This window comes from Typopeltis vanoorti, chromosome 20 (genome assembly GCF_054136105.1).
Source record: "Typopeltis vanoorti isolate ZY-2024b chromosome 20, IOZ_Tvanoo_1.0, whole genome shotgun sequence".
NCBI classification, from domain to species: domain Eukaryota; kingdom Metazoa; phylum Arthropoda; class Arachnida; order Uropygi; family Thelyphonidae; genus Typopeltis; species Typopeltis vanoorti.
Genome location: NC_143568.1, coordinates 24,202,983 through 24,218,567, shown reverse-complemented (window position 1 = coordinate 24,218,567; position 15,585 = coordinate 24,202,983). Strand labels below are relative to the sequence as shown.

The 15,585-nt window shown below is 36.1% G+C and overlaps 1 protein-coding gene across 1 annotated transcript in view; it reads right to left on the bottom strand.

Moving 5' to 3' along the window:
* The window catches only part of LOC150095284 (laminin subunit alpha-1-like), a 1,249,242-nt gene that overhangs the window by 816,556 nt on the left and 417,101 nt on the right, over window positions 1–15,585 (bottom strand). Inside the window, exons 21-22 of the mRNA XM_090410638.1 lie at window positions 11,055–11,232; window positions 6,067–6,173 (exon numbers count right to left, since the gene is read on the bottom strand). Coding sequence (XP_090266764.1) covers window positions 6,067–6,173; window positions 11,055–11,232 — 285 coding nt within the window. The remainder of the gene's footprint in view (window positions 1–6,066; window positions 6,174–11,054; window positions 11,233–15,585) is intronic.

Here is a 15,585-nt window from a genome sequence, read left to right as displayed (position 1 = left end):
AAGACAGCTGTTGCAGAATGCATGGTGGAGATACTTAATGAGCAATTCAAAAAGGTCTTTCAATCTTGTGAATGTGATTTCATGGAGAGATTCAGAGCAGTAGATGATGGAGAGGAGAGACTGACTGTAAGTGATCAAGAGGTGTATGGGAAGTTGAGTAAACTAGATATTAATAAGGCTGTGGGACTTGATAATATATCACCATGTATTCTGAAGGAATGTGCCAGGGAGTTGACACCTGTCTTGACATATTTTTTTAATACGAGTCTTGCACTCGGTCAAGTTCCTAAGGAGTGGAAGGAGGGCAAGAATGTGCCACTTCATAAAGGAGGTGATCAAACTCAAGCATCAAACTATAGGCCTATCTGTGTGTCAGGTGTTGTGGTCATGTTGTTGGAGAAGTTTGTGAGAACTAGGATCCAGAGTTGGGTTCACAACAACGGTATTATCTTTGATGGACAGCAAGGATTTGTTAAAGGGAGATCATGTTTTAGTAATCTACTTGCTTATTATAATAAAGTGACTGCTTCCTTGGACAGAGGAGAAGGATACACAGCAATATACTTAGATTTCGTAAAGGCTTTTGATAGAGTACCTCATGTTAAATTGATAGTCAAACTAGAGCAGATGGGGTTGGATATTAGATTAGTGCATTGGATTGGAGACTGGCTATCTGATAGGTATCAACAAGTTGTGTATGGGGGAGCGATATCCAGGAAAAGGAAAGTCACTAGTGGAGTGCCTCAGGGGGTCGGTTTTGGGGCAATTACTGTTTAACTTGTATATTAATGATATAGGTGAAGATTTGGATAGAGATATACAGTTGTTTGCAGATGATGCAAAGTTGGGATGAACCATGAAGAGTAATGAAGATGTTGTCGCCTTACAAGAGGACTTGAATAAATTGAGTGATTGGGCACGGAAATGGAGATGCGAGTTCAATGTTGCAAAATGTAAGGTTTTAAAATTTGGAAAACAAAGATGGGATGCAGAATTTATGCTTGGTGAGAATATATTGTTGGAGATGGAAGAAATAAGAGATCTGGGTAAGGATCGTGGATAAGGATCTGAAATTTAGGGGACACATTGCCAAAATTGTGAAGACAACACAAAGGCTTCCGGGAATGATGCGGAGGACACTGACGTGTTGAGGTAGGTGGATTCTTGTTCAGTTGTATAAGGCTTTGATTAGGCCATACATGGACTATTGTACCCAGATTTGGTCACCTGGTTTTCAGTAGGATGAAGAGATGTTGGAAAGGGTCCAAAGGCGACTGACTAAATTAGTTTCTGACCTCTGGAATGTCAAGTATGAGGAAAGATTGAGAAGATGTAATTTCCAGAGTCTTGTAGACAGGAGGAAGAGGGGAGATATGATAGAGACCTATAAGTTAGTCTCTATCATATAAGGGGTTGTTATTGGATCAATGCTGGAGAAGTTCTACAGAAAATAGTGATAGATCGGGGGAGAACCAGAGGTCATCCCTGGAAACTGTATATAGATGGTGTGAGTTGGGGAGTGTGGGGCAGGTTTTTTTTGTGCAGAGTTGTAAAGAATTGGAATGCCTTGCCTGAGAGTGTGGTGTCTGCAAGGAGTTTGGATGTCTTCAGGGCCTGGTATGATGAGCTGTGTGTGTGTGTGCTAAAAGTACCTCCCAGATGAGTCTTTGACTCCATGAGGTCTGGTGGTAATAATAATAATAATATATCGTTTACAAACAAGTTAAACAGCAGGGGCCGAAGAAAAGAACCCCGGGAAACACCACTGGTTTCTCTTCTTTTTTGAGACACTGCTCCATGATACACAACCTGCTGGTATCATTCAGAGAACGAATCTCTGATCTATCTAACCAATATACTGTCTATTCCGATCCTCTGCAGCTTGTACTCCAATTTATCATGTGATAATCTATCAAATGCTTTTGCAAAGTCTAAGAATATCACTGTATACGATTCATCCTTATCTAACACACTTGTCACCTTATCATGAAATGCAAGTAAATTACTGAAACAGGACCTACCCATTACAAATCCATGCTGACCTTCATAAAGAATGCCATGTCCATCAACCGAATTCTGTATTCTATTCCTTATTAATCTCTCCAACACCTTCACCACAACTGCAGTTATACAGACTGTCCTATAGTTGGAAACTTCTGTCTTAGAACCATGCTTGTGGAGTGATACTATTTTGCCCTCTTTCAACTCCTTAGGAACCCTACCCACTGCAAGACTTTCATTAAATTATCAGGTCAAAGGCATAACCAACTGTGGTGCACATTCCTTAAACATATGTGGTGATATGTTATCCATTCCTACAGCCTTATTCACATCTAACCCAAACAACATCTGATATACCTCTGTTTCTTTTACTTACAATTCTCCTAATACTTTCCTCTCTTCTATATATTGTACAAGATCATTTATACCAGTATGATATATGCTGATAAAGTGCTCATTCAATAATTCCATTATATCTTTTGTAACTGTTAGTCTGCTGCCACGACTATCCACCAATGTTAGTCTCCCATAATTATTCTTCCTCTTGCTTGCCATGTAGCAGAAAAATTCTCTTGAGTTAACCTTGGCCTAACCAGCCAATCCCCTCTCATACTGCACCTTTTCTTTCTTTCTCATGATGGTCACCTTTCTATCTTGCACCTTATACCTTTCATGGATCTGATCACCACCAATTGTCTTGTACCTCCTCCATAACATTTTCTTTTCCAGCACAGCTTGCTTGATTTCGCTGTTCATCCATTTCACTAACACTCTATTTACTTGCTTAACCCTCGGTATGCAGTCATACATTGCTTTTGTCAGATACTGATTTATGTGTTTCCATATATTTTCAACATTTTTTCTCGCTCAGCTGATCTACCCAATATACTGATGCTGACTACAGAGCTTCCTATAATCACCTGCTTTAAACTTCCATTTTGGATATAGGGATGTAGTTGACAAATACAGGAAGCCAAAGCATAATTTCTGTTGTGGAGCCATAGGAAGAAGGGAAAAAAAAAAAAGGTAATTGTAGTGATAGTAATTAAAAGCATCAAGTGTTTTGCATATTGTCATCACTCACAAGATAATTTAAACAATTATTACCAGATTAACATGAATTAAAATCATTAGGAATGATTTTTAATTCAACTAGTATATGTGGTAAAATTAGAAAGCAACAACATTGATATTATCATTATTATTACTATTATGTTAGTTTGGATTGTAGACTGGCTATCTGATAGGTATCAACAAGTTGTGTATGGGGGTGCGATATCAAGGAAAAAGAAAGTCACTAGTGGAGTGCCTCAGGGGTCTGTTTTAGGGTCATGACTGTTTAACTTGTATATTAACGATATAGGTGAAGATTTGGATGGAGATATTCAGTTGTTTGCAGATGATGCAAAGTTGGGATGAACCATGAAGAGTGATGAAGATGTTGTTGCCTTACAAGAAGACTTGAATAAATTGAGTGATTGGGCACGGAAATGGAGATGTGAGTTCAATGTTGCAAAATGTAAGATTTTAAAATTTGGAAAACAAAGATGGGATGCAGAATATATGCTTGGTGAGGATATATTGTTGTAGGTGGAAGAAATAAGAGATCTGGGTAAGGATCGTGGATAAGGATCTGAAATTTAGGGGACACATTGCCAAAATTGTGAAGACAACACAAAGGCTTCTGGGAATGATGCGGAGGACACTGACGTGTTGAAGTAGGGAGATTCTTGTTCAGTTGTATAAGGCTTTGATTAGGCCACACATGGACTATTGTGCCCAGATTTGGTCACTGGGTTTCCAGAAGGTTGAAGAGATGTTGGGAACGTTCCAAAGGCGACTGAGTAAGGTAGTTTCTGACCTCTGGAATGTTGAGTATGAGGAAAGATTGAGAAGATGTAATTTGTAGAGTCTGGTGGACAGAAGGAAGAGGGAAGATATGATAGAGACCTACAAATTGGTCTCATCTCATCTTCCTTATACTCTCTTTTACCTTGCGGTGTCGAGGGTCCATTGATCATCGGACCTCACTCCGTTTACAGGATACGGTGGTCAGCCCTACGCCCCGGTGTATCCTATGGCCTGTAGTGTTGAGTTCTCAAGGCCAGTTTGCCTGCTTTGCGGGATGAAAAACCCCAGAATAAACTGGGGAAAAAAACCCTGCTGTCCACGCCCAAGACTGGCTAACTTAGCTATGGCTGAGGAAGATCCTTCAGCTCTTCACGTCACCGACGGGAATCGAACCTAGGACACTCCTTCCCCAGGCATATGGTTGCGAAGCGCATAGCCACTAGGCTAACCGCGCGGACCTACAAATTGGTAATGGGTTGTTATAAGATCAATCGTGGAGACGTTCTACAGAGAATAGTGGGAAATCAGGAGAGAACCAAAGGTCATCCCTGGAAACTGTATAAAGAGGGTGTGAGTAGATGTGTGAGATGCAGGTTTTTTCGTGCAGAGTTGTGAATGATTGGAATGCCTTGCCTGAGAGTGTGGTGTCTGCAAGGAGTTTGAGTGTGATTAAGACACGGTATGATGAGATGTGTGTGTGATAAAAGGACCTCCCAGATGAGTCTTTGACTCCATGAGGTCTTGGGGTAATAATAATAATAATAATAATAATTACTATTATGAAACATATTCCCATAGAGTGAAAAGATGTTGCAGAGAGATCCATCATAAATGTGGCAGTAATACCATACTTAAATACCATGCTTATCTTTATTACCAACCACTATACTTTCTGCAGTATTTCCTCATACTTCTGAAGTCATTTTTTTTATCTAAACCTGATCTCAGAAGAGATACCTCAACATACAGAAAATTAGTAACATTATTAATCTAACAATGCATTAAAATACTTTCATATGTAGTCTTAAAAAAAAGGATTAATATAAGAATTAGGATGAAGTATAGAAGTAAAGTTCAAAAAAATTGTTAACATTAAGATAATAGCATCAATGCACTAAGCAAAATTTGCAATATTTATAAAATCCCAATATTTATTATTTTAATGAAAAATTACCATATTTTCTGGTGTATAAGACGTATTTTTTTACCTTAAAAATTCATCTTAAAAATGGGGTGTGTCTTATATAATGAAGGTAAAGATTGTTTCCTCTTTTCAAAGTCATACGCAATCCCTTTTATGTTCCAAGACCACTTCAATTTTTCCACGTTCCGCGCGCTTTTCATTACGCAAATTGTACAAAATCTCCTTCTGACCACGCCAAGTTCTAATCATTTTTTCTGTAGGCGGTTAATGGTGCAATTAAATTGATGCGTGACCTTCACGTGACTTCTAGATCGTCAGTGGCTAAGAACGGGGAGTCCCTATTCAAGTTTCATAATATCTTATTGGAGTAATCAGTTACCGATGTTTATCAGTATTGAGTTGACGTGTTGAGATATTTTGTGTTCAGTTTGATATTTCCCCGTAGATTTTAGTGATGGAAAAAAACAGGCAACATTCATATTCTTCAAGTTACAAATTGCAGGTTGTAAAATATGCAGAAGAACACGGGAATAGGGGAGCTGAAAGACATTTTGGACCTCCGCCTACAGAAAAAATGATTAGAACTTGGTGTGGTCAGAAGGAGATTTTGTACAATTTGCGTAATGAAAAGCGCACGGAACGTGGAAAAATTGAAGTGGCCAGGACTAGAGACCAAAGTTTTGAAATGGGTGCAAGAAAATCGGCAAAATGGCATTGCCATTTCAACAAAAACAATTCGTACACATGCAGTCAAAGTAGCCTGTGAGTGTAACATTGATCATGTTAACATTGATGATGTGAGCGTAACATTGATAAAATTAATGATGATAGAGAAGAGTCAGATGACAGTGACATGGGTTTTGCAGGTTTCTGAAATATCAGTTTACTATTAAAAATTACCTATTATTTTATCCATTTTTTTTTAAATCATACTTTAAAGTTTAGGTTTTTTCCAGAAAATTGTATTAAATTTCTTGGGTGCATCTTATACATAGGAGCGTCTCATATACCGGAAAATACAGTAACTTTATGAGATCAGTAAATAATTTACAGACTATTTTTTTATCTACCTCACATTTACTGCATCTCTGACCAGTAGCATAAGATTTACAGTTGCAACGACCAGAAGGCTCTTCACACTGAACTGTAATTGCACCATTGATGTCACAATTACACCCTAAAAATAAAAAAATGTAAATATTTTTAAACAAATCGTTAAAAATATAATTATATATTTTGATACTATATTTTGAAAATGTTTTCATATATTTTGAAAATGCCTATATTTTGTGGAATTTTTAAATGTCAATGATAATATTTTGGGGTAAAAAATATATACTTCCATAAATTATAGTAATTTTAAGTAATTTAACTGTAATATTTTATTTTTTTCCTGACACTTGCCAACATCTATTATTAACCAGCTTGCCAAAATTTGGTAAGCTGATTAACAAACATCGTTCTTTGTGAATTTTATTGTAGTGCCTTTTTATATTATATTCTTTGGAGACACTAATTGTTTCATTACAAATAATGCACACGATTTTGTCCTTTATTTCAGTACAGAAGTAATTCAATTCCCATTTTTCTTGGAATTTTCTTTTTCTTGTTGAAATTTTTTTTTCTTGTTGGCTTAGAAAGCGACATTGTCTGAGTAAATAAATATATTATTAATAACAATTTTTATAAAAATGTATTTATTTATTTACTTACATTATTAAAACTAAATTTATTGAATAAAATCCACAAAACTGTAGACCAGTGCATGATACTATTGGAAATGATATATTCACGTAAACACAAGAAAGATATTTATTTAACCAAATATTTCAGTCTGGAAATAGCAGACCATCTTCAGTGGTATTACAAGAACAGTTTAAAAAAAATACAAGCTAGAATACTAACAATAGATCGTTAAAAATAGAACACACCGCGTGATGTTATATCACTAAGTATGAAACGGAATATTTTGAAGTAGAGACATGATTGGAAAAAAAAAAAAAATAATGAGTAATCTTGATTAGACTTTCCCAGATTTTTGATAATAATATACAGTCATTACGATTCAGGTTGGGACGATGGAGCAAGGCCTCCATTCTTTCCTTGAACAAACGTTCGAACCTATACTGGGATCTATGTAAGAGGTGAGTCCTGGACCAAAAGATGTTGTGGTCAGTTTCAATCCCGTGTTGAGCCAATCCAGACTTTTCAGGTTTGTTGTGAAGAATGGAGGATTGATGTTCTTGGATTCTTTTTTCAAGAGAACATCCAGTCTGTCCAAAATAGGAGAGATCACAAAAAAAAAAAAATCAGCTAAAGCCTTTTTATTCCCGTATACGGGAGTAGGCGAGGCCATTTAGCCCTATCTAACTTTGGAGACTGAGTGGGCAGTTCAATCTCCACTGGTGCCAATCAGAAATAGATGGCCCAGGGCTATCACTAAGCGGTACACAGTGAAGAGAGATGGCTCAAACGTGCAGCCATCTCGTGGTCCCTAATCCTAACACAATATATTTAATGTCTGAAATAATGTGGGTTCTACGGTCGATTTTCTTGAGTTTACATGACGAAAAACCCGAAAAACCATGGGCAAGCAGGTTTTTCCGGGAGGAAAAACCTGGTTGCCTGTGCCAGAGATCGACTAACTCAGGAACCGGTCGAAAAAAGGCTTAGAAAAATTTCCTCTAGTCACCGACTAGACTCAAAACCAAGTCTTCCTTCGTACGACCAAGCGCCATGGTATGCAAACGCCACATCCACTGAGCTACACAGGCTCTCAGTAGGAGAGATCACAGTTAAATCATATTTCTTTAAAATTCTTGTGATAGGTATATCTATATCAAAAATCTGGGAGAGTCTAATCAAGATTACTCATTATTTTTTTATTTTATTTTTTTCCAATCGTGTCTCTACTTCAAAATATTCCGTTTCATACTTAGTGATATAACATCACGCGGCGTGTTCTATTTTTAACTATCTATTGTTAGTATTCTAGCTTGTATTTTTTTGAACTGTTCTTGTAATACCACTGAAGATGGTCTGCTATTTCCAGACCGAAATATTTGGTTAAATAAATATCTTTCTTGTGTTTACGTGAATATATCATTCAATCTTATGTCACAAGTATCCTTAAAACAGCAAACTATTGCAAATGCAAAAAAAAAAAAAGGGGGGGGGATTCCCTCACAGCTAGATTACATTGCTCGTGTCGTTGGATCGTGTTTGGCATATATGTCTCTGAAGCATATGTCTGACATATGCTTCAGAGATTGCTAACTAACTATATCAGGCAAATATAAATTCGTGCAGCCTGGATTCACATGGGTGCATATGCAGCACATCACTTGGGTCTGCACATTAGGATTGGATCTAACATTGAAGTTGAAATATAAATTTTCATCATCATCATACGTATCAAGGATTTAGGCCTAGTATGGCCTGTTCCGGCTTTAGAAGTCATCGTTGAATCGTTTAAGAGGACGTCCTGGTTTTCTTTTTCCTAATGGCTTGTACTTTAAGGCTTGTTTTGGTAATCTTTCTGTTTTCATTCTTTGAACGTGTTCCATCCATCTATGTTTATATTTTTTAATTTTTTCAATTACTGGTTCTTGGTTTAATTCTTTCATAATATCTTTGTTTCTTTTGTGATCAAATAGGGTATACTTTGCAGTTTTTCTCATAAACTTCATTTCTGCTGTTGTTAATCTTTGTTTGTCTTTTTGTTTTATTGTCCAGATTTCGCTTCCATACATTAAGACCGGTAGGGCTAATGTATTGTATACTTTTAGCCTGGTTTGTTTTTGAACTAGGTTTGGTTTAAATATAGAGTTAATTACTCCTGTTATTTTTAAATATTTTGCAATTTTTATGTTTATATCTTTTTCATTTTCATAAGTGATCATACATCCTAGGTAGTTAAATGAATTGACCTGTTCTAAGATCTTGTTATCTAATACTATTTTAGTTCTTGCTGGATCTTGTCCTTTAAAGGCCATAGTTTTTGATTTTTCCATTGATATTATCATACCATAATCTTTGGATATCTCATTTAGATTTAAAATAGCTTTCTGTAAGTTATCTTCAGAATTTGTAATTATTATTTGGTCGTCTGCAAAGAGGAGAGTGTTTAAGTTAACTGTAGGTGAAAGTTTAATTCCTTGATGTAAATTTTTACTCCATTTTATTATTATTTCATTTAAGTAGATATTAAAAAGAGTTGCTGAGAGGGGACATCCCTGTCGGACCCCTTGGTTTATCTCTCTTGTATATGATAGCTCATGATTTAATCTTATTTGTATTTGATTATTTTCATATATACTTGTGACAGCTTTTAGGATATTATTTGGTATTTGTCTTTCTTTTAATATGTTAAATAATATGTTTCTTTTAACTTTGTCAAATGCTTTTTCAAAGTCAATAAATGCAATATGTGTTTCTAAATTATATTCTCTTCTTTTCTCTATTATTAATTTTATGCAGAAGGCTGGGTCTATACATGATCATCCTTTTCTAAATCCATTTTGTACCTCTAGAATAAAGTTTTCGGAATATTTCATTAGTTTGTTATTTAAGATTCTGCTGTATATTTTGTAACATGAATTTAGTATACTGATACCTCTATAGTTTTTAGGGTCATCTCTATTACCTTTCTTAAAGATAGGAATCATAATTGCTTTTTTCCATTCTATTGGGGGGACACCAGTTGAGTAAATTTTATTTAAAAATAATAAGAGTCTTCCTTTGAATCTTGTTCCTGCGTATGTATATAGTTCTGAACCTAGCTTATCTTCTCCAGGTGATTTTCCGTTTCTTGTTTCTTTCAGGCTGATTTCTAATTCTTCTTCAGTTATTTCCTTTTCATTTTCGTTAATTGTTTGCCAGTTGTCTTTTTTAAAATATTTGTCTGTCCACAGTTCTGTGTAGTAATTTAGAAATTCTTCTAATTTCAATTCAGTGTTTAATTTTATGTTTTCTTTGGTATCTGCATTTAGGTGTTTCAAAATCTTATATACATTGGGTCTTATTTTATATAAATCATGTTCTAAATTAGAAACAAATTTATTCCATGATTCTCTATGTCTTTTTCTGACTTCTCTTTTAGCTATGGCTCTTATTCTTTTATATTCTATTTCATCTTCTAATCTTTTACTGCTTAACCATTTGTGATAGGCTTCTTTTTTCTTTTTGATTATTTCTTTGATTGTATCATCCCAGATCTTCAGTTTTTTTCTTTTATTGAATTTTTTGGTCTTTCCTAAGCTTTCATTTGCTGCTGCATTTAGTATCGTTTTTATATTAAGCCATTCTATTTCTATTTCTTCATTTTGTTTTATTTTATCTAGATACTGGTTAATTCTTTGTTCATATAGCCATTGTACATGTGGATCTCCCACAATGAGTCTCCAGACTCCACAGAGATGCCAAAAAATAACAATAATAATATTAAATACAACCTGATACTTAACAATTACTCTCCATCCAAAGTAAAAAATGGGGATAGAAGTCTACTGTCAAACTACCAACCAACTGCCATCACCTCAGTCCTCTTCAAAATAATGGAAAAAGAAATCAATAGCCAACTCCTCGACTACCTAGAGGCCCACAATTAATCAGCAACCACAAGGACAGATTGAGAGAATGTAAATTGCAAAGCATTCTGAACAGCAAGAGGAAGAGGAAGGGATATGATTGAGACATATAAGCTAGTCAGCCATTAATAGGTTGACATGGAAGAGATTTTTCATAAAATGGGAGAAAGGGATAGGACAAAAGGTCATCCCTGGAAAATGTATACAAAGGGTGTGAGCAGAGTAGTGAGGAATAGATTCTTTACATATAGAGTGGTTGGAGAGTAGAATGCATTGCCTGAGTGTGTTGTGAATGTAGATACATTGAATCAGTTTAAGGCACAGTTGGATGAGCATTGTGTGTGTGTGTAATACTGAATACCTCCCACGATGACTCTCTGACTCCATAGAAGTCAGATATTAATAATAATAATAATAAAATAATAATAATATCAAAGGAAACAAATGTTCATTTGATTTTTTTCACTTACATTTGCATCCATCTTCTGAAAAACTGTAATAGCCATCCAAACATGTATCACACCTAATACCAAAGACTCCAGCTTTGCAAGGACACTGCCCTGACACAGGATCACAGAATCTGGACATAGAACCTGTATTATTGCACTGGCATGGTATACAGCCCAACTCAACGTTACCATAGCCATCCTATGAAAAGAGAGAAATCAGTATAGTTTTTGAATCAGTATAGTTTTTAATAACATAAAATATCCAATATGTAAAGTTATTGTCAGAATATTAAAAAGTTAAAATGAAAGTATATGCAAAAATAAGTTTTTAAGAAAATACATTTTTAAGACATGTTATCTCAAAAATAGTACTAAAAATAATCGATGAGCATGAGAACTAAATACTATAAAGAGAAAACAAGAAGAGAGCAAGAATACGGTTTGGTGTGAATAACATAAATACCATTAGTCAGGTTAAACAGAACATTATTATTATTATTATTATTATTATTATTATTATTATTATTATTATTTGACACCTCCAGGGAGTCCATAGACTCATCGAAGGAGGGCACCTGCCCTACAACTCTGTCTCCACCAATCGACTGCAACTACACCAACGCTATCTACTGTGGATCACCACCACTAGCATTTCCACAGACAATCACAAACAGCCTTTTGGTGGGAGAGCAGATATGCTAACCACTCGGCCAGCCATGCTGGCATGAAAAGATTTCACAGTTAATTATATGGAAGCAACCTCAGGATAAATAACTAGAACAAGCACAAAATAATCTCAAAAGACTCACAAAAAAAAAAAAAACAGAAAAACAGAAAAAGAAAAAAACTAGTGTTATTAAACATGCAAGCTGGTATATGTGTGATGCATTAAATATCTTTAATATATACAGTTCACTGCTTTACACAGATCATTAGTAATTGCTGGCAGGGATGCATTGCAAGAATAGAAGTAGGTGTCCTCTAAATATCATTCAGAATTGGTTCATGTTCAATACTATAATGCAAATACATGGTCTAAACAAATTAGGAGAAAATTTTTATGGAGACTCAATTATCAAGGTAATACTTAATGAAGGTGCAAAAATTCATGCTATTAGTCATGCCATCCAGATGTAAAAAGGTAAGTTGAAGGAAATCATTGTCTTGATTGCCACAAATGATTTCAGAGGTGAGAAGTATTCCATGAGGGAGGATGAAGGAGCTGTTAGAAGACACAAAACTGAAGAGCGAGAAGGTGAAGATTGTAAATCTCTTACCATGCTATGATATATGTGAACTGAGGAGGAGGGCATTGCTAGCTAATGAGTCTATATGTAGATTGTGCAGAAAGAATGAAATAGGATTTGTGGATCTGTGGTCAGTATTCAATGGAAAGAAGGAGCATGCTGAAGCACAAATTCAGGAAAACTTAAGCAATTAGGGTAGAAAGCAGGTGAGTTTGTGTGAAGGCACCAATAAGGCAAGCGAGTGTGAGAATGACCAAGCACAGAATCTAGTTTTTCAAGCAAAAATAAATATTGAATAGGGTAGTCAATTCAGCAAGTAAAGATGGGTGGGGGCCTAAAGGGGTGCTGCAGTTTCTAAATACTAATGCCAGAAGTATCAGAAGCAAGAGAGGAGGGGGGGGTGGCATTGGTTAATGCAACCATGCCAAAAGTTATAGGCATTAGTGAGCTTGGCTAACAGCAGACAATGTATATAGGGATAAAATGTGAAAGGTTTTTAGTTTTTTCAGGGAAGATAGGATGGGAGGAGGCATACTGCTGATTAAAGTGGATGAATTGCAGCTAAAAAAAGATAGGAGACAGGTGGAGAGATACTGTTCATTTGAAGAAGTCTGGTGTGAGACAAAGTATACAGTTGGTTGTTGCTATAGGTCAGGGATTTCCATAGATGATCTGCAAGAATTGCCAAATTAGTACAATGAGTACAGGTTGAGAGATTATTATGGGGGACTTCAACTGTGGAGATAAAGACTGAAAGGAAGAAATATCACATGGCAGGAAGGAAATGGAATTTATACACCTAGTGAGAGATGAAGGTGCATGAAATTGCTAAGGCTGTGGGCATCTCAAATAACCACATACATAATATTTTACATGAGCATTTACATGTGAGAAAACTATCTGCAAGATGGGTGCTGCGTTTGCTCACACTGAATCAAAAGCATCAATGTGTGAACTGTTGCAAGGACAGCTTGAAGCTGTTTCAAAGGAATCCAGAGGAATTTTTGTGTCGATTCATGACAGTGGACAAAACATGGATTCGTCACTACCAGCCTGAGACCAAGGAACAGTCAAAACAATGGGTTGCAAGTAGGGAATCTGCACCAAAGAAAGCAAAAACCATTCCTTCAGCAGGAAAGGTTATGGTCACCGTCTTCTGGGATGCTCGTGGAAAAGGGTAAAACAATTACCAGAGTGTATTATGCATCTTTCCTGGATCATTTAAATAATGAACTAAAGGAAAAACGACCACACTTGGTGAAAAAGAAGATTTTTTTTTTCACCATGACAATGCATCCACTCACTCTACTGCAATTGTGACCGCAAAATTGTTCAATTTACACTACGAAGTCCTTTCGCATCTCTCCTACTCTCCTGATTTGGCTCCCTCGGACTGCTATCTGTTTCCAAACATGAAAAAATGGCTGGCAGGAAAGAGATTTTCATCAAACGATGAGGTGATTGCCTATTTTGAAGAGTTGGACCAATCATACTATATTTATGGAATCAAAAAACTTGAGCATCATTGGATTAACTGTATAGACCTCAAAGGAGACTATGTTGAAAAATTAAAAAATGTTTGTCCCAAAAAAAACGTTTTCTTCATTTTTGCACAGACTTATCGAACAACCATCGTATATCCACACCTTGAAAAGTTCGACACTGCTGTACTCATGTTATCCATCCTCTTTTAATTGTAATCATATCAGTCATGTTCTTGGTTTTCCCATCATTTGATTGCCACGTCCATTTTCTACAAGCCTTTTGCTGGAATCTTGTGTTACAGATCATCATCTCGTGGTCCACAGCAAATTCTAACATTTTTGCACCTTGTTCGTTTCTTTCTCTGAAACCATATTTTCCCATGACACTTTCCCAACCATCATTATCTATTCCAACTTTGGCATTCCGGTCTCCTTCAATAATTAGTATATCTTGCTTTGGTATTGTTTCTATTGTCTCTGTCAGATCTTCGTAAAATAAGTCAATATCCTAATCTGTGCTGTCAGATGTGGGTGCTTATATCTGGACTATTGATATGTTAAATGGTTTTGCTTGAAATCTTGCTACTATGATTCATTCACTGACTGGTTTGTAGCCTAACAGTGCCTCTCTAGCTCTTTTGTTAAAAAGGAAGCCAACTCCTGCTTCGTGTCATGCCCTGACCATATGACTTTGCATCCATTTATCTCTCCTGATGATGTCTATCGCATCTCTGCCAATACTAGTATATTACACCAATATCTCTTCATTTCCTCACAAAGTAATTCTAATTTTTCTGGCATCCAAAGTGTCCACATATTCCATGTTCCTACTGATAACAGTTCTGTTAGTTTCTGTTTCCTTTTGGTATCCCACTTTTCAATCCAACCTCGATCACTCAATTGGTATTGCAGGCCTTGTTGATCCAGACAACATCTGAGTGGGCATGTTTTAGCTGTTGATTGTATAGGCATCAGATAACAATCGTGTTTTTTCTTTATGGTCAGAGCATCGACACTCATCTGACTGACCCACCTCCTTTATCTAGGCTTGGGAGTGGCATGGGACCCCTAACGATTCCATGGCAGAGTTCTTAAGATATTGCAGAATCTCAATGTAAATAAAGCTGTAGGATAAGATGGAATATCAACTCAGGTTTTGTGCAAATGTACAAGGGAGTTGGCAATGCCTCTGACTAGTCTCTTTAAGGGAGTGGAAAGAGGGCAAAATAATTCCCTTGCATAAGGGAGGTTCTAAGACTGCAGTACCACATTATAGAATAATCAGCATCTCAGGTGTGGTGCCAAAAGCATTGAAAAAGTTGGTCAAAAAGAGAATTGAAGAATGGGTGGATAAAAATATGATACTGTATGAGGGGACAACATAGCTTTGTGAAGGGTCAGTCATGCCTTACTAATTTAATGTCTTTTTATATTAGAGTAAGAGCAGAGTTGGATAAAGGAAATAGCTACATGATAAATCTGCTGGATTTTGCAATGGCATTTGATAAAATACCACGTGGAACTCTGTTATGCAAATTAGAACAAATGAGGATGGATATGATATTAGTTAAGTGAATACGAGGATGGCTGCTGGACAGATATCAAAAAATAGTATATGGAGAGGAAGAATTGAGGTGAAACAGGTGACTAGTGGTATGCCACAAAGTTCAGTACTAATAGATAATCAAGGTGACATCCTTGATTATCTATTAGAATAATCAAGGATAATCAAGTTGTGGAGACAGCTTGCAAGATTTAAATAGGCTGTTGGTATGGACAAAAGAAAATCAGTTTAATGTGAGTATCAGTTTAATGTGGAAA